The 24,586-nt window shown below is 38.3% G+C and overlaps 1 protein-coding gene across 1 annotated transcript in view; it reads left to right on the top strand.

The window, feature by feature from the left end:
- VPS13B (vacuolar protein sorting 13 homolog B (yeast)) overlaps positions 1-24,586 on the top strand; it is an 873,819-nt gene that overhangs the window by 547,030 nt on the left and 302,203 nt on the right. The window contains exons 31-32 of the mRNA XM_011931782.1: positions 1,913-2,116; positions 18,808-18,928. Of these exons, the coding sequence (XP_011787172.1) occupies positions 1,913-2,116; positions 18,808-18,928 (325 nt within the window). The remainder of the gene's footprint in view (positions 1-1,912; positions 2,117-18,807; positions 18,929-24,586) is intronic.

The following is a 24,586-nucleotide window of genomic DNA, read 5'->3' as shown; positions in this document are numbered from 1 at the left end:
CGGGGCCTATCATGGGGAGGGGGAAGGGGGGAGGGATTGCATTGGGAGTTATACCTGATATAAATGACGAATTGATGGGTGCTGACGAATTGATGGGTGCAGCACACCAACATGGCACAAGTATACATATGTAACAAACCTGCACGTTATGCACATGTACCCTAGAACTTAAAGTAGAATTATATTAAAAAAAAAGAATTAACAGAATTACACCAATATTTAAATGAAACTAGAACATTCTTCTACAGAGAGACTCTCAAAATGCCTCTCCTTCCAACCCCCACTGTCATTCATTCCTTTTCTCTTTAAGGCAAATTGAAAGGATTAATGGCTCACTTATGAGCCCTGTTACTAATGCAGTTCTTGAGTTTGTGTATAATTTTAGGTCACCTTTCCTGCAATTTTTCTAAGTTAAAAAGGAGAAAAAACAGATCCAGCTCCTACCTTAGGAATCATGAGAATTATCCTCATTTTCTCTGGCTCCTGCTATGGCTTGTTGATCAGTGGCTATTTGTTCCCCTTTCGCCTGTTCATAACTCCCTGTGACGTCTCACTACCTGAGCTGCTTGCTTATTCCACTCATGTCTGCTCCTTGCTTCTCTCTTCACTTGAATTAATTAATGTCAGCCCTCACCTTGCCTGGCCCAGTCTTGAGCAGCTGGCCCAGACACCTGCTCTCTTGAGTCTGAGTAGTCATTCACTGTCCATTATCATTTAACCAGCCTCTGGGAGTGCTTATTCTGACCCCCACACCTTCTTAGTCAACCAAAGCATAAACCGAATCAGATTTCGCCTTTTTCTGTACTTTTCACACTAGGACCCAACACTCCCCCCATCACCTCCAAATAATAAGTTTCATTAGCGTTCAGCTGATGTAATTAACTTAATTGTATTTTTTCTAATGTCTGTAATTGAAACTTTTAAAAATATTTCTACTAGTAAGGCTATTTTTATTCTCTTTGTTATTTCAGCTTTTCTGCTGATAAAAACTTTTATGGGGACCAAATACTATTTTTCTTTTGATCATCTACTTTAGAACTTTTCTGAACCAACAAAACTTAACATAAGAAGAAGGTCCCAAATTCAGGCACACTTAAGTTTTCTCTGGCTCTCAAACTTTGTGCTTCCCACCCTACCTTACTGCCTTTCTATTTTACTCTAAAACCTTCATGAAAATCTTTACCTATTTACTTCCTTTGATTTAGCTTTACAGATTTTTTTATTCATTTACTTAGCAGTGGACCCAGTAGGATCAACGTTGTATGTTCCAACTCTATATGGGGCAGTAAACCTCACTGTTTTTCTACATCAGAAACCTTGTCATTTCTCAACAACTGCATTTGGGTTATATAAAGAATGAAGAGCAAGGGTTGAGGGGGTGAAATAGATTAAGAAGGCTCCATTGCCTTTCCTAACAAGAAATCAAAGTTCAGAGGGAAGTAGATGATTAGCAAGGGAAAGAGTTTTGAGTAAAAAAACAAAAAACAAACAAAAAACCCCTGTATTTGTGTTGTAGTTTTGTCCCATACTGGTTTCGTAACTTTAGCTGTCTTTCAAACTCTCTGAATTATTTTTTCATTGGTAAAAATGGACATAAAATAGAACCTCAGAACATCTCAGGGATTGAAATCATGTATGTGAAAGTACTTAGAAAAAGAGTAACATGCCAGGAATAACATAAGAAGTCATTGTAGTGTAGATTACTCTAAGTGATAAGTTTTGGATATGTTTTCAAGTCATAATATGAGCTAACTTTCTGAATCCTTTTTCATAGATGTGCCCCAGTTTATTCATCAGTAATCCACAGTGAAAAAAATGGTATTGACAATATGTTAGTGAACAAAATAAACATGGAATGGTTATTTTATCTGTTTTCTTGTTTTTGTTTTTGTTTTTTTCACTGCCTTTACAGGAGAGCCTTGAACTTAGGAATTCTTCGAGATCCTGGATCAGAAATCGAAGACAGACAATACCAAATAGACCTGCAGTCTATCAATATAGGTACTGCACAGTGGGATCAACTAAAACCAGAGAAGGAAAGTGTCTCAGGAGGGGTGCTAACAGAGACTGAAAGGAATTCTCAAAATCCAGCCCTAGAGTGGAATATGGCCAGCAGGTAGGAAATGATTGAGAAATTTTCTACTCTTTCTAATACTTCATTGCCAGAACAGTTGGTGATATAATCTTTAGCATGTCCAACCAACCTAAGTATTTTGGTATTACTTCTGCTTTTCATTACAAACATAAAAAATATTTTGTAATTGTAGCTGATGATTTTGCATGGAAACCTGCTGGTCCTACCAGTGTCACACTGAAATTATTACAAATTTAGGATTATGTTAACATAAAAAAAAGCTTACTATTTGTTGAAAGAATCTACTTCAGGCTAAAGGGTACACATTTTCTCTTAAAATGTGTTGTATTTGGGGTCAATTGTTTGGTTGAAGTTTAGCCTCTCCTTTTTGCTTATAATAACAAGAAAAAATTAATGAATACTCTGCAAAGTTATGTTTAAGTTAGAGTATGGGGGAAAAGCAAGAGTTTCTGGCTCTAGGGTTTTTTTCCATCCACTTTAAATAAAAGTAACTTTGTTCATAGATAATTTTTTAAATTTATTTTTATTTCAACAGTTTTTGGGGTACAGGTAGTTTTGGGGTACATGGATAAGTTATTTAGGGGTGATTTCTGGGATTTTGGTACACCCATCACCTGAGTAGTATACACTCAGCCCAATATGTAGTATGTTATCCCTCACTCCCCTTCCTCACCACCCCCACCCCCGAATCCCCAAAGTGTATTATATCATTCTTACGACTTTGCATTCTCATAGCTTAGCTCCTACTTAAAAGTGAGAATATATGATACTTGGTTTTCCATTCCTGAGTTACCTCTCTTAGAATAATGGCCACTAGTTCCATCCAAGTTGCTGCAAAAGACATTATTTCATTCATTTTTATGGCTGAGTAGTAGACCATAAATGGTGTATATATACCACATTTTCTTTATCCACTCATTGGTTGATGGGCACTTAGATAGTTTACATCTCTTTGCAGTTGCAAATTGTGCTGCTATAAACATGTGTGTGCATGTGTCTTTTTCATATAATAATTTCTTTTCCTTTGGTTTTCTGTTCTTGCGATAGTTTGCTGAGAATAATGGTTTCCAGCCTCTTCCATGTCCCTACAAAGGACATGAACTCATCCTTTTTTATGGCTGCATAGTATTCCATGGTGTATATGTGCCACATTTTCTTAATCCAGTCTGTCATTGATGGACATTTGGGTTGGTCCCGAGTCTTTGTGATTGTGGATAGTGCCGCAATAAACATACGAGGGCATGTGTCTTTATAGCAGCATGATTTATAATCCTTTGGGTATGTACCCAGTAATGGGATGGCTGGGTCAAATGGTATTTCTAGTTCTAGATCCTTGAGGAATCACCACACTGTCTTCCACAATGGTTGAACTAGTTTACACTCCCACCCATAGTGTAAAAGATTTCCTATTTTTCCACATCCTCTCCAGCACCTGTTGTTTCCTGACTTTTTAATGATTGCCATTCTAACTGGTGTGAAATGGTATCTCATTGTGGTTTTGATTTGCATTTCTCTGATGGCCAGTGATGATGAGCATTTTTTCATGTGTCTGTTGACTGCATAAATGTCTTCTTTTGAGAAATGTCTGTTCATATCCTTTGCCCACTTTTTGAAAGAGTTATTTGATTTTTTTCTTGTAAATTTGTTCCTGTTCTGTGTACATCTGGATATTAGCCCTTTGTCAGATGGGTAGATTGCAAAAATTTTCTTCCATTCTGTAGGTTGCCTGTTCACTCTGGTGGTAGTTTCTTTTGCTGTGCAGAAGCTCTTTAGTTTAATTAGATCCCATTTGTCTATGTTGGCTTGTTTTGCCATTGCTTTTGGTGTTTTAGACATGAAGTCCTTGCCCATGCCTATGTCCTGAATGGTACTGCCTAGGTTTTCTTCTAGGGATTTTATGGTTTTAGGTCTAACATGTAAGTCTTTAATACATCTTGAATTAATCTTTGTATAAGGTGTAAGGAAGGGATCCAGTTTCAGCTTTCTACAGTTTTCCCAACACCATTTATTAAACAGGGAATCCTTTCTCCATTTCTTGTTTTTGTCAGGTTTGTCAAAGATCAGATGGTTTTAGATGTGTGGTATTATTTCTGAGGGCTCTGTTCTGTTCCATTGGTCTATCTCTCTGTTTTGGTACCAGTAGCATGCTGTTTTGGTTACTGTAGCCTTGTAGTATAGTTTGAAGTCAGGTAGTGTGATGCTTCCAGCTTTTTTCTTTTTGCTTAAGATTGTCTTGGCAATGTGGGCTCTCTTTTGGTTCCATATGAACTTTAAAGTAGTTTTTTCCAATTCTGTGAAGAAAGTCATTGGTAACTTGATGGGGATGGCATTGAATCTATAAATTACTTTGGGCAGTATGGCCATTTTCACAATAGTGATTCTTCCTATCCATGAGCATGGAATGTTCTTTCATTTGTTCATGTCCTCTTTTATTTCGTTGAACAGTGGTTTGTAGTTCTCTTTGAAGACGTCCTTCACATCCCTTCTGAGTTGGATTCCTAGGTATTTTATTCTCTTTGTAGCAATTGTGAATGGGAATTAACTCATGATTTGGCTCTCTGTTATTGGTGTATAGGAATGCTTGTGATTTTTGCACATTGATTTTGTATCCTGAGACTTTTGCTGAAGTTGCTTATAAGCTTAAGGAGATTTTGGGCTGAGATGATGAGGTTTTCTAAATATGCAATCATGGTAGACATCATGTTTTCTAGGAAACCTTCCCTGAGCCTGTCATAAGACCAAGTTAAGTTCCATTTGTGTGTGCTCTTATCATATCACTTAACATATTTTATTCTAATTACTTATATAACTACCTCTGGGTCCAGAGGACAGAGATCATTGCCATCATGTTCATTGATTTATCCCTAGAATATAGCACTGCCATGTATAAAATGTATTATTGTAGTCCTTCACTGACAAGTGATTGAATGTGCCCCTGAGAAGGCGTATAAATTTGGGTGAAGAAGCACACACAGCCAGCCAAGGTAAATTTCAAGAGAGGAATGTAATTATGCAATCATCAGCAGGCAACTTGCATGGCAGCTGGGAAGTGAATATTTTCATCATAAAGGAGGATCTTCTTGGCACACCACAGCATCAACTACACTAATCATAAACTCCAAATAACATATGATAGTAGCCAGCTTCAAGTCTTTCTATTCTTTATCTTTACACAGTTTTCAGATTTAGGAGGTGCGAGCTTATAAAAGTCACAAGTTATTGAGTCTTAAAAATCACAAATTCTGTCATAACAAAGAACATGAGCCTTATTTTCCTAGGAAATTTTATGGCCACCTATCCTTAGTGGTATCTCTCCTATTTGTTCTTTAATTTATTTGACTTATGGTTTGTGTATGTGTTTTAATAATTTTTGGAGATAAATTCACATAACATAAAATTAACCATTTAAGGTGAACATTTAGTGGCATTTAGTACATTTACAATATTGAGCAACTGCCACCTCTGTCTAGTTCCAAAACATTTTCTTCACCCCAAAGTAAAACCCCTTGCCTGGTAGGCACTTTGTCTCTATCCTTCTCCCTCCTTCCAGCCCCTAGCAACCACCAATTTGACTCTAAATTCACCAATCTGGATTTATCCTGTCTGTATGAATTCATGTATTCTGGATATTTTATATAAATAGAATCATATGATATGTGACCTTTTATATCTGGCCTCTTTCACTTAGCATACTGTTTTGTATATTCATCCAAACTGTAGCATATATCAGTACTTCATTCTCTTTATAGCCAAATAATATTCCACTGTGTGTATATAAGTGATCACTGATTTATAATGGGTCAACTTAAGATTTTTCAACTTTATGATGATGCAAAAATAATAGTGCAATCAGTAGAAACTGTACTTTGCATACCTGTATAGCCCTTCTGGTTTTCACTTTCAGTACGGTATTCAATAATTACATGAGATAGTCAGTGTTTTAGTATAAGCTAGGCTTTGTGGTAGATGATTTTGCCCAACTGAGGCCAATGTAAGTGTTCTGAGCACATTTAAGATAGGCTAGGCTAAGCTATGATGTTTGATTGGTTAAGTGTATTAAATACATTCTCAACTTATGATACATTCAACTTACAATGAGTTTATCAGGATATAATCCCATTATGAGTTGAGGATCATCTGTACACTACAATTTGTCTATTCATTTATCCATTGATGGACATTTGAGCTGTTTCTGCTTTTTGGCTACTGTGTATAATGTTGCTATAGATATTGCTGTACAAGTACCTGTTTGAGTACCTGTTTTCACATATTTGGGTATACACCTAGTAGTAGAATTACAGGGTCATATGGCAATTTTATGTTCAACTTTTTGAGAAACTGCCAAATTCTTTCAAACATAAAATGGCTGTACCATTTTATATTCCCACCAGCAATGTTTGAGGGTTTGTTTCGCCACATTCTTACTAATACTTACTTTTCTTTGTTTTTTTATTTGTTTGGTAAGCTAACACATCATTCTACTGGGTGTGAGGTGGTACATCCTTGTGGTTTTCACTTACATCTCTGTAATCATTAATGACCTCAAGTAGCTTTTTGTGTGCTTGTTGTCTGTGTATTTTCTTTGGAGAAAAGCTTGTCTTTTGCCCCCCCTACCCCCACCCCATGCTTTTTTGAGACAGAGACTTGTTCTGTCATCCAGGTTAGAGTGCAGTGGCATGATCTCAGCCCATTGTAACCTCTGCCTCTTGGATTCAATCCATTCTCCCGCCTCAGCCTCCCAAGTACCTGGGATGACATACACCTGCCACTGTGCCCTGCTAATTATTGTATTTTTAGTAGAGGTGGGTTTCATCAGGTTGGCCAGGCTGGCCTCGAACTTCTAACCTCAAGTGATCCAGCAGCCTTGGCCTCCCAATGTGCTGGGATTACCAGTGTGAGCCACTGTACCCGGCCTTTTGGCTATTTTTTAATCGAGTTCCTTGACTTCTTGTTGATGAGTTGTAAGAGTTCTTCATTTATTCCAGATGCTGTACCCTTGTCAGATATATGATTTAGAAAAATTTTTTTATAATGGAAATTTTTTGTTGATGGTATTATGTCTGGAATTGGTGGGTTCCTGGTCTCGCTGACTTCAAAAATGAAGCTGCAGACCCTCACGGTGAGTGTTACGGTTCTTAAAGATGGTGTGTCCAGAGTTTGTTCCTTCTTCCCGGCGGGTTCATGGTCTCGCTGGCTTCAGGAGTGAAGCTGCAGACTTTCGCGATCTTACAGCTCTTAAAGGCAACATGTCTGGAGTTTTTCATTCTTCCCAGTGGCTTCATAGTCTCATTGGCTTCAGGAGTGAAGCTGCAGACGTTTGCAGTGAGTGTTACAGCTTATAAAGGCAGCATGGACCCAAACAGTGAGCAGGAGCAAGATTTATTGTAAAGAGAGAAAGAACAAAGCTTCCACAGTGTCAAAGGGCACCCTAGCTGGTTGCTGCTAGCTGGCTCCGGTAGCCCGCTTTTATTTCCTTATCTGGCCCCACCCACATCCCGCTGATTGGGCCATTTTACAGAGAGCTGATTGGTCCACTTTACAGAGAGCTGATTGGACTGTTTTGACAGGGTGCTGATTGGTGTATTTACAATCCTCTAGCTAAACAGAAAAGTTCTCCAAGTCCCCATTAGGTTAGCTAGATACAGAGTACAGATTGGTATATTTACAAACCCTGAGCTAGACACAGCATGCTGATTGGTGCGTTTACAATCCCTTAGCTAGACTTTAAAGCTTCTCCAAGCCCCCACTAGGTTAGCTAGATACTAAGTAATCAGAGTACTGATTGGTGTACTTGCAAACTCTGGGCTAGAGTGCTGATTGGTGTGTCTACAATCCCACAGTCTGACATAAAAGCTCTCCAAGTCCCCACCAGACTCAGGAGCCCAGCCAGCTTCACCCAGTGGATCTCGCCCCTGGGGGGCACGGGTGGAGTTGCCCACCAGTCCAGTGGCATGCATCCGCACTCCTCAGCCCCTGGGCAGTCCATGGGACCAAGCGCCAGGGAGAAGGGGGCGGCACTCGTCGGGGAGGCTCCGGCTGCGCGGGAGCCCACTGCCATGGTGGGGAGTTCAGGCATGGCGGGCTGCAGGCCCCGAACCCTGCCCCATGGGGAGGCAGCTGAGGCCCAGGCGAGAACTTGAGTGCAGCCCCCGCGCGCCGGCACTGCCGGGGAGCAGGCGCACCCACGGCAGCTGCTGGCCCGGGTGTTAAGCCCCTCACTGCCCCGGGCCAGCAGCCCCGGCCGCTGGCTGCAAGTGTGGGGCCGCCAGGCCGGTGCCTGCCTGGAACTCGTGCTGGCCTGGACGCGGGCCACTGCGCAGCACTGGTTCCCGAGGACCCCTCTGCCTCCACACCTCCCCGCAAACAGAGGGAGCCGACTCTGGCCTCAGCCAGCCCCGAGAGGGGCTCCTACAGTGCAGTGGTGGGCTGAAGGGCTCCTCAAGCGCTGCCAGAGTGGATGCCAAGGCTGAGGAGGCGCCGAGAGCCAGGGCTGCTAGCACGTTGTCACCTCTCAGTATGAGGTAAAGGTCCACCTTCATTTTTTAACATATGGGTTTCCGGTTGTTCTGTCATCATTTAATGAAGATACTAGGCTTTCCCCATTGAATGATCCTGTCACCCTCATCAAAAATTTACAAAGACTTTTGATGGCTGTGTGTGGTCAAAAATTAACAGACTTTTGATGGCTCATACTTGTAATCCCAACACTTTGAGAGGCCAAAGCGGGAGGATTGCTTGAAACCAGGAGTTTAAGACCAGCCTAGGCAACATAGTGAGACCTTGTCTCAACAACAACAAATTTTTTTTAGTTAGCAGGGCATGGTGGCATGCACCTATGGCCCTAGCTTATCTTGAGGCTGAAGCAGGAGGATCACTTAAGCCCAGGAGTTCAAGGCTGCATTGAGCTATGATCATGTCACTTCACCTCCATCCTCATCAACAGAACAAAACCCTGTCTCAGATAAATAAATGAGTAATAAAAAATAAAGACTTTTGAATGTCTAGTGTATGCCATTGAAGGTCTTTTCCACTGGAGAAACAAAATGAAATAATTTCTAATATTATTCTAATATATGTCCTGTAAGAAGTTCAGCATCCAGTCAAAGAAACAGACTTGCTATTTAACTATTATAGTGTGGAGAATGCTATAATAGGCAAATATAGCATACTTAGGCTTACAGAAGAAACAAATCCAAATCAAAATAAATATATGCCACATACATAGGAGATCTTAGGCACAGGCACGTAAGCAAAAAGATAAATTAATGCAAAGTTGACATAGGTACAAAATAGTCATTCATTTCTCTTTTTAAAAGAAAAAAAAAAGAAATGAATGATTGACTCTATGGGTGGGGTTTCAGAGAAGGTTTCACAGAGTGCCTGGCTTCTGAACTTGTTTCCACAGAGTTTGGATGCCTGCAGAGTCATGGGAGCATTCTGAACAGGGAAGCAGTAGATCCAGAGGCCAGAAGTATGAATGTGTGGCATGTTTTACCCGGCACATAATGTCATGCTTGGCACGTAACAGATACCAAATAAAGGCTAAATTAATTAATGACAGAGTGATGATTAAGTAGAGCCAACTAATCAAAAGACTGAATGTGAATGTTTATGAGAGATATTCATTCAATTAAAAACATAAAATTTTAGATCTGTTGTAGCATAGTTCTGATGATTAATCTTGACAGACATATAAATAGGACCTTAATATAATTCTGTTTCTGAATAGGTATTGTAGATGAAATTCCAAAGATACAGTGAGGAATAATGTGTTTACTTCCCTGACCAATATTAAACGGCAACCTTTAATGATGATTTTCATTCATTCCTCTGGGTACATTACTCAAATTTTGTCTGTAATTGTGATGTGCTTCTATGTGTATGTTGCAGGGAGTGGGGAGTAGGGAAGTTAAGTATAGAGAATCATCAGATTTTAAAACTTGAAGATCTTCTGTTCCTAAAACTTTGATTTTTTTCATCCAAAGGAATATATCACAGTTTAATTAAGGCAGCAGAACCAATAGAGTATTACAGAATAAGAGATTCATTTTAGGTATAAAATCTTACCCAGTTGTGGAAAAAGCTGACAAGTAAGGGTCCGGAAGAGGGAGTTGAAGGATCAAAGTCACAACCAACCCTCCTGAAGCACTTGACCTGGTTAAAAACTTGGGAGCTTTCAAGGGAACCTCGGAAACATCCAGCAGCACATCCAGCTGGTGGACTGAAACCACCAGAAGGCTGGTAGACATTAATGGAAGGCTGTGGCCTCTGCATCTGGGTAAGGCCAGGAGGCTGTAGTTGCTGTTGTTCAGCAGGGCCAAGGGTCAGGAAGAAGAAGTGGTCACAGAGCCAGGAAAAGTGAGAACAAGCTAGAATCTGCCAGCACCTTTCCATTGGTCTTTCACTGCATTTAAAACATGAAGACTTGCAGAGAATACTGGTTACTATTTCCCTCCATCTTCCAAATCTTGTTAAGGTTCCTCTTTTGCAAAATTCTAAACTCTGAATTATTCTTAGGAAGTGGTTATAAAACAAAAACTACTACAGTAAACTAAATGTGAAGTGGTTCTTTGGCTTGTCTGGTGTCACAAAAAATAGAGCTCTGTGTAGAACCTTGGTTTCCTTCCTCTTACTAGTCAACTACTTTTCTTCTGCTCAAGGCTCAGACCTTGTAGGCTTGTGCTAAAGTCCGTTATTAGCTAATCACTTTCTTTTTCTTTTTCTCTTAGCAACCATTTTTGCTACATCTGGGTTTATTTTATAATCTGAGGAAATGTACTGATGTCCACCATGTGTAGTTTGCACATTCAGGTGGCTTGCTGCTTTATATGGCCACTAGTGCTTTAGGGGGAGGTGGAAAGTTTATCTTATAATTACCTGAAAGTACCGCTAAGTCTTAATTCTCCAAGTTAATATTGATATACTTTTCTTATGTGTAATATTTAAAGATATAATTCTAATCGACTTTGCAAAAGTACACTTAAAGGTAAATAATTTTGTTTTTATCATAATACTTTTATCTGTTCGTATCTCTGACTTGATTTTGTTAGGTAATTTATCTTTTAAACTTCATTGTCAGAGAAATAGTTACAGCATATTTGTTTGTTAAAATATTTTTATATACACATAACAAATTACATGTAATACTCTGTGGGCTTTTTTTACACACATAGAATTTTAAAATTGTTGTTACTATGTTTGCTTAGCAAGCTGACTTGGAATCTGACATGACATATTCCTAAAATTCATCGGTCTTATACTTCTCAGAACTGGTAACATTGAATATGGGGAACTATGGCTATGTGTAGGCATTAAAATCCCTAAACCATATATTTCTAGCTTTATTTCTGAGAGATTGTGACTATTCTCTGTGTCCTTAGATCTCTTTTATTTTTATTTTTTAGACTATTTCCCAAATGTTCGCACTACACAGGACCCCCAGCATAGTTTGATTAGTGTTTAATCAAACATGAGATTTTTTTCCGGAATTGCACCTGAAATTATCGATAGGAATATGGAAGGAAAAAAGTTTTCTTTGTTTTGAATTTTCAACCTGAAAAACATCACTTTTATCTTACTAATTTGTGAGGACGTCAAGTTAAGACCTAAGCAAAATTACAGAAGTTAGTCTGATTTTCATACTTTGTAGGTTAATGCCTAGATTGACCTAAACCTACTTGAATGATGTGATTTTATAATTTCCTTAAACCTTACCATGCCTTTACATGAAAAATGTGAATTTTTCTTCTTGCTTAAAAAGTTCCTGGAAAGTGGGTGTGAAAGCTAAACGATTCATGATACAACAGGAGGGAGCAGTTGGTTTTTCATTCTTAGCAGCCAGCAGATATCTTCTTCCTTACATGTTGTCTGAGAGTGTCCTGTGGCAATATAAAAAGATGGTGTAGATATAAGAGAACAGAGATCCTGTCTTGCTTGGTCTTACTCTTTTTTATATCTTAGTGTAGTTACTGACTGATACAGTAGGCACTAAAAAATAAGAAAATGTTTAAATTGTATATAATCATCATGGTAGCATATATTTTCAATGACTTTACAGTCATCTTACAGCTAAGATGGATGGATAATGCCTTGATTCATTGAAACCCAACTGACCAAAGCCCGTAAATAGCCAGTTTCCCTCCTATGGTGTTTTCTTTTTTCTGTTTTTGTTTGTTTGTTTGCTTTGAGGTGGAGTCTCACTCTGTCACCCAGGTTGGAGTGCAGTAGTACAGTCTTGGCTTACTGCAACCTCTGCCTCCTGGGTTCAATCAATTCTCCTTCCTCTCAGCCTCCTGAGAAGCTGGAATTACAGGCCTGTACCCCCATGCCCAGCTGATTTTTGTATTTTTAGTAGAGATAGGGTTTCACCATGTTGGCCAGGCTAGTCTTGAACTCCTGACCTCAGGTGATCCATTGGCCTTGGCCTCCCGAAGTGCTGAGAGGCCACTGTGCCCAGCCATGGTGTTTTCTTTTTAAGAGTAGGGGCCAAACAGGATTATATCAAGAATGTATTTTAAAAGCATATATACAACATTTACCTTTTATACATTATCCTGTATAATTCTGTGAGCACTGTAACTGGTACAGCAGTACATACTCTTAAAGTTTACTGGTTTATTTATGAATGACAGGGTCTCACTGTGTCACTTATAGTTTACTATGTCGTTATCACAGTTCACTGTAACCTCCAACTTCTGGGCTCTAACTATGCTCCCACCTCATCCTCCCAAAGCACTGGATTATAGGCATGAGCCACTGTGCCCAGCCATATTATTGAAGCTTTAAAAATGAAATTTTGAAAATCTCCTGACTTTCTCTTCCTTAGTGGATTCCTATGTAAATCCGCAACACACAATTTCTAATGTTCTTTTCTCTGAGAAACTTTCAGCAATACCTCTAGTGTCTCCCTCTTCCATGAAGTTTTTTTTTTTTTTTTTGATGCTTTTCCTTTGAAAAGGTCTAACAAGTAAAATTAGATGACCAGGAGTTTCAGGTTATAGATATAAACAACTGGAATCAAAGCTATTATCCATTGGACATCTCAGTAAGATTGAATTAAGTTAATATTTTAATTTAGTATGCTCATAAAACTGTCTTCTAAATATTGTAATAAATAGACGTAGCACTTGTGATCTCCATTACAAATATATTAACCTTTATTTTATTCTTTTGTTTTGGCAGGAAAGTTTATGTTGCTGTTTTTTTTTTTTTCAAGAATGAGAATATTTTATTTTAATATTATTTAATTTTGCCAAACTAAATTTATACTGATATTTTCTTTAAATGTACCTTAAGAACCATCCTCATTTCAAGCTGTAGTTCTTGTAGCATTGTGCACAAGATGCTTTATATGTCTTTATAGATTAATTCTTTCTGTATATTCAGCACCTTGAGATAAAAGATTAGGTCCCCTATTGAGTATTTCCACACTTCCTTGTACTTTCCTTATTACTCTACTTATCATACTTTATGATTACTTTGTTTAGTTATCTTTCCTGATAAACTGAATTCTGAACATTCAGAAACAGCATTATGTACCCATTTTGCCATTGTTGTCTCAGCACCAGCAAAGACCTGGCACCATAGGGAGCCCTCAATCCATGTTTCTCAATTTCAGAGTGATAAATGCTATGCAAAATATAACTGGGTTACATAATAAGAATAATTGGGAATTTCCTTAGATTGGAGCTCAGGGAAGACCCCTTCTAATACCTGAATGAGAAAAATGAGCTATCCATTCAAACACCCCTAGAGTGTTTCTGCTGAGAGTGTTTCAGGAAGAGCAAAGACACTGGAGTAGGGACAAGTTGAGCACGTTTAAGGGATCATGCCTGTCTGGGAGGAAAGAAGTAATAGCAGATGAGTTTTAGGGAGAGAAGGGCTAAATAATGAATGGTTTCATAAGTCAGAGAGAGTTTGAATTTTATTTTAATTGCATTTGAAAGCCATTGGATAGTGCTCCTGTTGAAAAAAAAGCCTCTAAATGGATATATACCAATAACTATTTCTTTTTTTCCTTTTTTTGTTTTTATTTTGAGATGGAGTCTTGCTCTGTCACCCAGGCTGGAGTGCAGTGGTGCAATCTTGGCTTACTGCAGCCTCTGCCTCCCGGGTTCGAGTGATTCTCTTGCCTCAGCCTCCGAAGTAGCTGGGACTACAGGCCCACGCCACCACGCCTGGCTAATTTTTGTATTTTTTTGTAGAGATGGGGTTTTTCCATGTTGGTCAGACTGATCTTGAACTCCAGACCTCAGGTGATCCGCCCACCTCGGCCTCCCAAAGTGCTAGTATTACAGGCGTGAGTCACCGTGCCTGGCCAACTATTTCATTTTTTAAGTTCCTATAGGATTTAAATTATTTATCTTTATGCCTCCCATTAATATAAATAGAAGAATATCTAGGAATAGGTTTATGTAACACATAGTTTTCCAGGTAGCAGATTATTTATAATAAATGTTTGTGAATATTACTGTTTTCATATTTAGGAATAACTACTGTAAGAGATGGTCTCAGGTGATTACCACAAGTTTTAAGTATCTTCTGCTCTAGTGTCTTCCATCTAAAGTTCAGCCATAACGCCATACTAAGAAAATCTTTATGTTGCATAAGAATTGCTCTGTGCACCAGGCTGGGCAACGTAGCGAAACCCCGTCCCTACAAAAAATACAAAAATTAGCCGGATGTGGAGTCACACACTTGTAGCCTCAGCTACTTAGGAGGCTGAGGTACTGGGATGACTTGAGCCCAGGAGGCAGAGGTTGCAGTGAGCCAAGATCATGCCACTCCACTCTAGCCTGGGCGACAGAGGGAGACCCTTTCTCACACACAGAAGGAAGGAAAAAAAAAAAAGAAAGAATTGCTCTGTACACACAGACCATCTAGCATTTCTTTTTCTGATTTTTTTGGTGGAATATCTTGGGAACCTTGGTACCACTTTTCCTACTTCTGGTCTTTCATAATATGCAGTTTTTGAAGTGTGATTCCTAAACTCCTTTCATATTTCCCACAAAGGCATACCAAAATGTATGACAGATGGGCAGAAGAACCTTAGTGTAAATATTCTGAGTCCAAGAAAGATGACCACAGCTTTTCTGACACATGTGTTTTCTCGAGTGCATGTGGCATACACCTGTGCCTTCTTGCTTAGTAAAAATTTCAGAGAACTATACTTTTTTTTTTGTTTACAATCTTTACCTCCCAAAGCTTACTAGAAGAACTTTTGCCAACTCACATGATTATTTTTCTGTTATTTGCTTAGAATCTTACAATAGTCAATGTTTGTTATTTTCAACGAGGTTTTAATAAATTTCTATGGACATAATCCTTTATATTACGTGATAGGTACAGATAATTATACCATTTCTTTGTTTATATGGACAATATAGACATATGTTAAACCACTGTTATATTGGAGTACGTCAGCAAAATATTGATTCCACAGCTCCTCCAACCCTGTGTGCCTTGGAATGGTGTAATCTGTTTTCTCCAGCTGAATTTAGTATCTTTTCGTCATCATGGGTGATCAGCAGTTTCATCAAGATATGTATACTTGTGGATTTCCTTGTATTTGTCTGAACCAGGACACATTGTGCTTCTTGAGTCTATGAATTCTTATATTTCATAATTTCTGGGAAAATCCTCAGCCATGTTTTCTCTTTTCCTTTCTTTCTGTTCTCTCATTTTGGAATTCTAGTTATATATGTTGGACTCATCTCTCCATGTCTCTTCATTTTCCTTTTAAACTTTTCATTTAAAAATTTATTTTAGTACATTCTGGAATTTTCTCAAATGTATTTCTAGTTTACTAATTATTTCTTAAGCTATATCTAAATACTATTTATCCCACCTATTATGTCTTTAACTTTAGTAACTGTATTTTTTATTTTTGGAAATTCTCTTTGGTTGTTTTTCCAAACCTGATTTGCGCTTTTTAATAGTGCCTTGCTTTTTTTCTTATGTTTTTTAATTCTATATGTCTTTAGTAATTTTAAGCAAAATTTTTATTGTAATTTATTATCAAAAGTTCTTGATAATGCATTTGAAAATAGGATCTAATTTTCCTCTTGCTAATAAAGTTTTTTTTTTGTATATAAAATGGTTTGTATTAGGAGCTTATCTTCAATGATCTTTTTCCCTTGAGTATCCTTTTTGTCATTGAGGACATGTTTTCTAGGGAGGTTTTCCATCTGTTTCTGACAGATGTCCAGGGTTATCAAAGTTCTGATGCTACTGCTATATAAATAACAGAATGGGTATTTGAGGACCACCCAGGTAATATAAGTTAGAGCCACTTAATACACATGGGATATTTCCCATTATTTTTAATTTTCCAGGGCGATATTTGTTTTTTCAACAAGTTCTCTTGCCAAGACAGGCAAACTTTCTTATTCTTTCCGGTTTCTGATGGTGTGATGTTTTTCTGGACCTTCAAGGGCCCCAGATCTAGGTAGGCAGCTCATTTAAAAATCCTTGCCTTATCTCAAATAGCTGTTAAAACTCTACTCCCTTGATTCATTAAGAGTGCTGACCCTCTCAATTTAATGACCCTAAGGTCATTAACAACCTTAGTTAATACTTTGTGTTTTAGTTCCTCCTTTTGAATTTTGAAACTTAAACTGTTATATGGTAAAATATTGCCAGAATTTAATTCTTCATTTTAGTTATTTAGTATTTCTTTTTTGTTTTTCTTTTGACTTTATTCCTGAAAATATTTGAATCTGTAAAGATTTTTAATGATTTTTTAAAATATTTACCGTTACCTCAAATATTTATCAGAGATATCATAAAAGTTAATACTGTATACCAGAAAAATTATAGTTTTATAAGACTATTGACATTTATATTTTGTTATTACTTCTAAGGTCACAGGGCTTTCATATTTTGTGTCACTGATTTAATTTATCACATGATGGAGAAAAATGTATAATATGGACAAGTACCTTTTTTTTCATTGCCCTTGGTCGTTAATGTTTGCTCTTATTTGGTTCCCTACCAACTTTTCCATTTTAAGTTATTTTTAATATATCATATATTTTAGCACTCCCCTATGAGAGCACATCAGATGTTACATGTTTCTCACATTGGTCATTTTATGGAATTTGAGCTATTAGGCTATAATTATGGTGTCTCACAGGATCTCAATCCTTCCTCTATAGTCACAGATTTTAATACTTCCTCCTGTTACTCTCTACTCGCCAGATCTCTTAATTCTTTAAAATTGACTTTCTTGAAATCCAATACTTATGTGTCATAGAACCAGATGATCCAATTTGCTTTTTTGGCAGACACCATATAGAACTCTGCTCATTGCGAGTTTAACAAAAGACCAGAGTACTCTCTGGACTACTCTGATAAAAAGAAAAAATGGTGTAGAAAGACTTGAATTTTAACTAGGCTTTTTCATGAGATAATTTATGCCAATTTTCTGATTTCAACTTTATCATTTTATGATATAAGGGACTAATAAGGGCATATTTAAAAGGAATATTAAGTTAATAGCTTGAAGGAAAATTTGAGGTATAGCTTGCTAACAAAACATAAACGTATATTAGTTGATAAAATAAAAAATAATCATATACATGGTGGACTTGAAGATCTGTACCAGCCCACTTTTGCTTTCTCAATAATGTTTTCCAGTTTCATCTTTTACCATGTACTTCCTTTGAAATTATTAATAATTTTAAATGTCAGGTAAAAATATTCTGCTAAATAACTGATCAAAGCTGGGAATATATAAAGAAGAACTAAAATAGAGGCCAAAAGCTGTTTTGGTGTCAACTTGTCCTCCAGGTCCAATTCTGGAACCTTTGTTCTCATTGTGTAGCCTTAGCCCAGTACTTGAACTTCATTTCCTTACAGATAATAATGGGACTATTAACAGTCCCTACTTCACATACAAGATTGTTTTCAGGAAGCATTTAATATCTCACACAAAAACCTTAACAACTGGGCATGGTAACTCAACACTTGTAAACCCAGCACTTTGAGGGTCCTAGGCAGGAGAATTGTTTGAGCCTAGGAGTTCAAGACCAGCCTGGGCAACATAAGGAGACTCTTTGTCTCTACAAAAAACAAAAATAAATTAACCAGGCATGGTGGCACATTCCTGTGGTCCCAGCTACTCAGGAGGCCAAGGTGGGAGGATCACTTGAGCCCAGGAGATTGAGGCTAAAGTGAGCCATGATCGCACCACTGCACTCCAGCCTAGGTGACAGAGCAAGACCTTGTCTTAAAAAAAAATGGATTAATATTGTTCTTAGACCTTAAAAAGAAAAGAATTAAAAGATTAAAAGGATATGCTCATGACCCTAATGAGGTCAGAAAGATAGCAGTTATCAAACAGAAGGTCAGATATTAAAAATAGGAAATTAAAAATTATTCTAAAAAATAGTAAGATTGTTGGTAACAAAAGTGATGTTAAACGATTTGCAAGAACAAGAAGTAAACATTTAAAAATTTGTTAAAAAGCTCTGGGATGATACTAATATGAAATTGCTTAATTACATCTGAATTTCTCAAGATGTTACGATCTTCTACAAATCTTATGGAATTGAAGTTAAGAAACAATGACTGTAAAATATGCAAATAGGCACTCTCAAAATAATAATGTAATTTTGCCATACATGTTTGTAGTACAAAGACTTGGACAAATTTAATGAAAATTATCTTTGAAAAAAATGAAATGACTAATAATCTTTCACTCTATCTTTTAGCATACGGCGGCATCAAGAAAGGAGAGCAATTTTGACTCCCATTTTGACAGATTTTTCTGTCCGAATAACTGGAGCACCGGCTATCATTTTCACCAAAATCATTTCTCCAGAAAATCTGCAGGTTAGAACATAATTTTGATTTTATTTTAGTCTAAATAATGGAATTGCTCCTCTTTGTATGTTAGGGATTGCCACAGTTTCAGCCGATAGGACTTCAAATTAGCTGATTAATAATAATGGCTCTTATCATAGCTAACATTTATGGATTTTGTAGTACTCTTCAGTTATTGCTTTCCTTGTAATAACTCATTTAATCCTCATAATAATCTTATCTGTTATTCCTGATATCCCTATTTTTTAGATGACAAAACTGAGACATAGAAAAGCTAACCAAGCTACCCAGATTTTCACAAATAGTAAGCAGCAGAGCAGGGTGTGAAACCACCTGGTCTGACTCCATCCTCTACACTCCTAAGTACTACAGTCTCTTTTTAGTGAAAATAACAATAATACTGACAGATAATCAGATTACCTTACATAGTGAGTTCTACATAGATTATTTAGTCTTCACAACATTATTATGAATTAGATACTACTAGTGTACATATTTTAAAGATGAGGAAACTGAGGTGAAAACACATTAAGTAACATACCCAACATTAATTGGTGGATCCAGGTTTCAATTGTGATCACTATGGCTTATTACCTCCAAATCCCTAGAATAGAAATGTAATAATAGGGGAGGTTCCATGATGGCTGAATGGGAACAGCTCCAAACCACAGCTCCCAGCATGAATGACACAAGACGGGTGATTTCTGCATTTCCAACTGAGGTACCAGGTTCATCTCACTGGGGCGTGTTGGACAGTGGATGTAGGACAGTGGGTGCAGCCCTCGGAGCAAGAGCTGAAGGAGGGCGAGGCATCACCTCACCTGGGAAGCACAAGGGTTAAGGGAATTCCCTTTCCTAGCCAAGGGAAACCATGACACACAGCACCTGGAAAATCAGGTCACTCCCGCCCTACTACTGTGCTTTTCCAAGGGTCTTAGCAAACAGCAAACCAGGAGATTATATCCCACACCTGACTCAGAGGGTCGCACACCCACGAGGCCTCCCTCATTGCTAGCACAGCAGTCAGATCTAACTGCAAGGTTACTACCAAGTCTGGGGGAGGGGCGCCCGCCATTGCTGAGGCTTGAGTAGGTAAACAAAACGGCTGAGAAGGTCGAACTGGGTGGCGCCCACCTCAGCTCAAGGAGGCCTGCCTGCCGCTGTAGACTCCACCTCTGGGGACAGGGCATAGCCAAAAAAAAGGCAGCAGAAACCTCTGCAGATTTAAATGTCCCTGTGTGACAGCTTTGAAGAGACTAGTGGTTCTCCCAGCACAGAGTTTGAGATCTGAGAATGGACAGACTGCCTCCTCAAGTGGGTCTCTGACCCCCGAGTAGCCTAACTAGGAGACACTCCCAATAGGGGCAGACTGACACCTCACGGTGAGGTACCCCTCTGAGACAAAGCTTCCAGAGGAATGATCAGGCAGCAACATTTGCTGTTCAGCAATATTCACTCTTCTGCAGCCTCCACTGTTGATAACCAGGCAAACAGGGTCTGGAGTGGACCTCGAGCAAACTCCAACAGACCTGCAGCTGAGGGTCCTGACTGTTAGAAGGAAAACTAACGAACAGAAAGGACATCGACACCAAAACCCCATCTGTACATCACCATCATCAAAAACCAAAGGTAGATAAAACCACAAGATATGGAAAACACAGAGCAGAAAAGCTGAAAACTCTAAAAATCAGCACCTCTCCCCCTCCAAAGGAACACGGCTCCTCACCAGCCACAGAACAAAGCTGGATGCAGAATGACTTTGAGGAGTTGTGAGAAGAAGGCTTCAGACAATCAAACTTCTCTGAGCTAAAGAAGGAAGTTTGAACCCATCACAAAGAAGCTGAAAATGTTGAAAAAAGATTAGACAAATGGATAACTAGAATAACCAATGTAGACAAGTCCTTAAGTACCCGATAGGGCAGAAAACCATGGCACGAGAACTACGTGACTACATGTATGCTTCTTTTGAGAAACGTCTGTCCATGTCTTTGGCCCACTTTTTAATGGGGTTGTCTTGTAAATTTGGTTAAGTTCCTTATAGACTCTGGATATTAGACCTTTGTCAGATGGTTAACTTGCAAAATTTTTCTCCCATGTTGTAGATTGTCTGTTCACTCTGATGATAGTTTCCTTGGCTGTGCAGAAGCTCCTTAGTTTAATTAGATCCCATTTGTCAATTTTTGCTTTTGTTGCAGTTACTTTTGGCATCCTCGTCATGAAATCTTTGCCCATGCCAATGTCCTGAATGGTATTGCCTAGATTTTCCTCTAGGGTGTTTATAGTTTGGGGTTTTACATTTTAGTCTCTAATCCATCTTGAGTTAATTTCTGCATATGGTGTAAGGAAGGGGTACAGTTTCAATTTTCTGCATACAGCTAGTAAGCACTCCCAGCACCATTTATTAGAGAGTCCTTTCCATATTGCTTGTTGTTGTCAAGTTGGTCAAAGATCAGATGGTTGTAGGTGTGCAGTCTCATTTCTCAGTTCTCTATTCTGTTTCATGGGTCCATGTGTTTGTTTTTGTACCAGTACCATGTTTTGGATACTGTAGCCTTATAGTATAGTTTGAAGTCTGGTAGTGTGATGCCTCCAGCTTTGTTCTTTTTGCTTACAATTATCATGGCTATTCAGGCTCCTTTTTGGTTCCATTTGAATTTTAAAACAGTTTTTTCTAACAAACAGAAAGGAATAGCATCAATATCAACAAAAAGGACATCCATACCAAAACCCCATCTGTAGGTCACCAGCATCAAAGACGAAAGGTAGAAAAAACCACAAAGATGGGAAAAACCAGAGCAGAAAAGCTGAAAATTCTAAAAAACCATGCCAAAATGTAAGGTCCATCGATGCTAGGAAGAAACTGCATCAACTAACATGCAAAATAACCAGCTAACATCATAATGACAGGATCAGATTCACATATAACAATATTAACCTTAAATGTACATGAACTAAATGCTTCAATTAAACGACACAGACTGGCAAATTGGATAAGGAACAAGACCCATCAGTGTGCTTTATTCAGGAGACCCATTTCACGTGCAGAGACACACAAAGGCTCAAAACAAAGGGATGGAGGAAGACCTACCAAGCAAATAGAAAACAAATAAAGGCAGGGGTTGCAATCCTAGTCTCTGGTAAAACAGACTTTAAACTGTCAAAGATCAAAAGAGACAAAGAAGGCCATTACATAATGGTAAAGGGATCAATTCAATAAGAAGACCTAACTATCCAAAATATATATGCACCCAATACAGGAGCACCCAGATTCATAAGACAAGTCTTCAGAGATTTACAAAGAGATTTAGACATCCACACAATAAAAATGGGACACTTTAACACCCCACTGTCAACATTAGACAGATCAACGAGACAGAAAGTTAACAAGGATATCCAGGGATTGAACTCAGCTCTGCACCAAGTGGACCTAATAGACATCTGCAGAACTCTCCACCCCAAATCAACAGACTATACATTCTTCTCAGCACACATCGCACTTATTCCAAAATTGACCACATACTTGGAAGTAAAGCACTCCTCAGCAAATGTAAAAGAATAGAAATTATAACAAACTGTCTCTCAGACCACAGTGCAATCAAACTAGAACTCAGGACTAGGAAACTCAATCAAAACCGCTCAGCTACATGGAAACTGAACAAGCTGCTCCTGAATGACTACTCAGTATATAAAGAAATGAAGGCAGAAATAAAGATGTTCTTCGAAACCAATGAGAACAACGATACAACATACCAGAATCTCTGGGACACATTCGAAGCAGTGTGTAGAGGGAAATTCATAACAATAAATGCCCACAAGAGAAAGCAGGAAAGATCTAAAATTGACACCCTAAAATCACAATTGAAAGAACTAGAGAAGCAAGAGCAAACAAATCCGAAAGCTAGCAGAAGACAGGAAACTAAGATCAGAGCAGAACTGAAGGAGAGACACAAAAAAAGCCTTCAAAAAATCAATGAATCCAGGAGCTGGTTTTTGAAAAGATCAACAAAATTGATAGACTGCTAGCAAGATTAATAAAGAAGAAAAGAGAGAAGAATCAAATAGACGCAATAAAAACTGATAACAGGGATATCACCACCGACCCCACAGAAATATAACCTACTGTCAGAGAATACTACAAACACCTCTGTGCAAATAAACTAGAAAGTCTAGAAGAAATGGATAAATTTCTGGACACATACACTCTCCCAAGACTAAACCAGGATGAAGTTGAATCTCTGAATAGACCAGTAGGCTCTGAAATTGAGGCAATAATTAATAGCCTACCAACCAAAAGAAGTCCAGGACCAGATGGATTCACAGCTGAATTCCACCAGAGGTACGAGGAGGAGCTGGTACCATTCCTTCTGAAACTATTCCAATCAATACGAAAAGAGGGAATCCTCCCTAACTCATGGTATGAGGCCAACATCATCCTGATACCAAAGCCTGGCAGAGACATAACAAAAAAAGAGAATCTTAGATCAATATCCCTGAAGAACCTGGATGCGAATTTCCTCAAATACTGGCAAACCAAATCCAGCAGGACATCAGAAAGCTTATCCACCATAATCAAGTGGGCTTCATCTCTGGGATGCAAGGCTGGTCCAACATATGCAAATCAATAAACATAATCCAGCATATAAACAAAACCAAAGACAAAAACCACATGATTATCTCAATAGATGCAGAAAAAACCTTCGACAAAATTCAACAGTGCTTCATGCTAAAAACTGTCAATAAATTCAGTATTGATGGAACGTATCTCAAAATAATAAGAGCTGTTTATGACAAACCCACAGCCAATATCATACTGAATGTTCAAAAACTGGAAGCGTTCCCTTTGAAAACTGGCACAAGACAGGGATTCCCTCTCTCATCATTCCTATTCAACATAGTGTTGGAAGTTCTGGCTAGGGCAATCAGCCAGGAGAAAGAAATAAAGGGTATTCAATTAGGAAAAGAGAAAGTCAAATTGTCCCAGTTTGCAGATGACAGGATTGTATATTTAGAAAACCCCATCATCTCAGCCCAAAACCTGCTTAAGCTGATAAGCAACTTCAGCAAAGTCTCAGGACACAAAATCAATGTGCAAAAATCACAAACATTCTTATACACCAATAACAGACAAACAGAGAGCCAAATCATGAGTAAACTCACATTCACAGTTGCTTCCAAGAGAATAAAATACCTAGGAATCCAACTTATAAGGGATGTGAAGGACCTCTTTAAAGAGAAGTACAAACCACTGCTCAATGAAACAAAAGAGGACACAAACAAATGAAAGGACTTTCCATGCTCATGGATAGGAAGAATCAACATCATGAAAATGTCCATACTGCCCAAAGTAATTTATAGATTCAATGCCATCCCCATTAAGCTACCAATGACTTACTCCACAGAATTGGAAAAAAACTAAAGTTCACATGGAACCAAAAAAGAGCCCGCATTGCCAAGGGAATTCTAAGAAAAAAGAACAAAGCTGGAGGCATCACACTACCTGATTACAAACTATACTACAAAGCTACAGTAACCAAAACAGCATGCTACTGGTACCAAAACAGAGAGACAGACCAATGGAACAGAACAGAGCCCTCAGAAATAACACCACACATCTACAACCATCTGATCTTTGACAAACCTGACAAAAACAAGAAATGGGGAAAGGAT

This window comes from Colobus angolensis, unplaced genomic scaffold, assembly GCF_000951035.1.
Source record: "Colobus angolensis palliatus isolate OR3802 unplaced genomic scaffold, Cang.pa_1.0 Scaffold121, whole genome shotgun sequence".
NCBI lineage: Eukaryota > Metazoa > Chordata > Mammalia > Primates > Cercopithecidae > Colobus > Colobus angolensis.
Note: the sequence above shows the minus strand (reverse complement) of the source record. Positions and strands in the feature narration are given on the sequence as shown.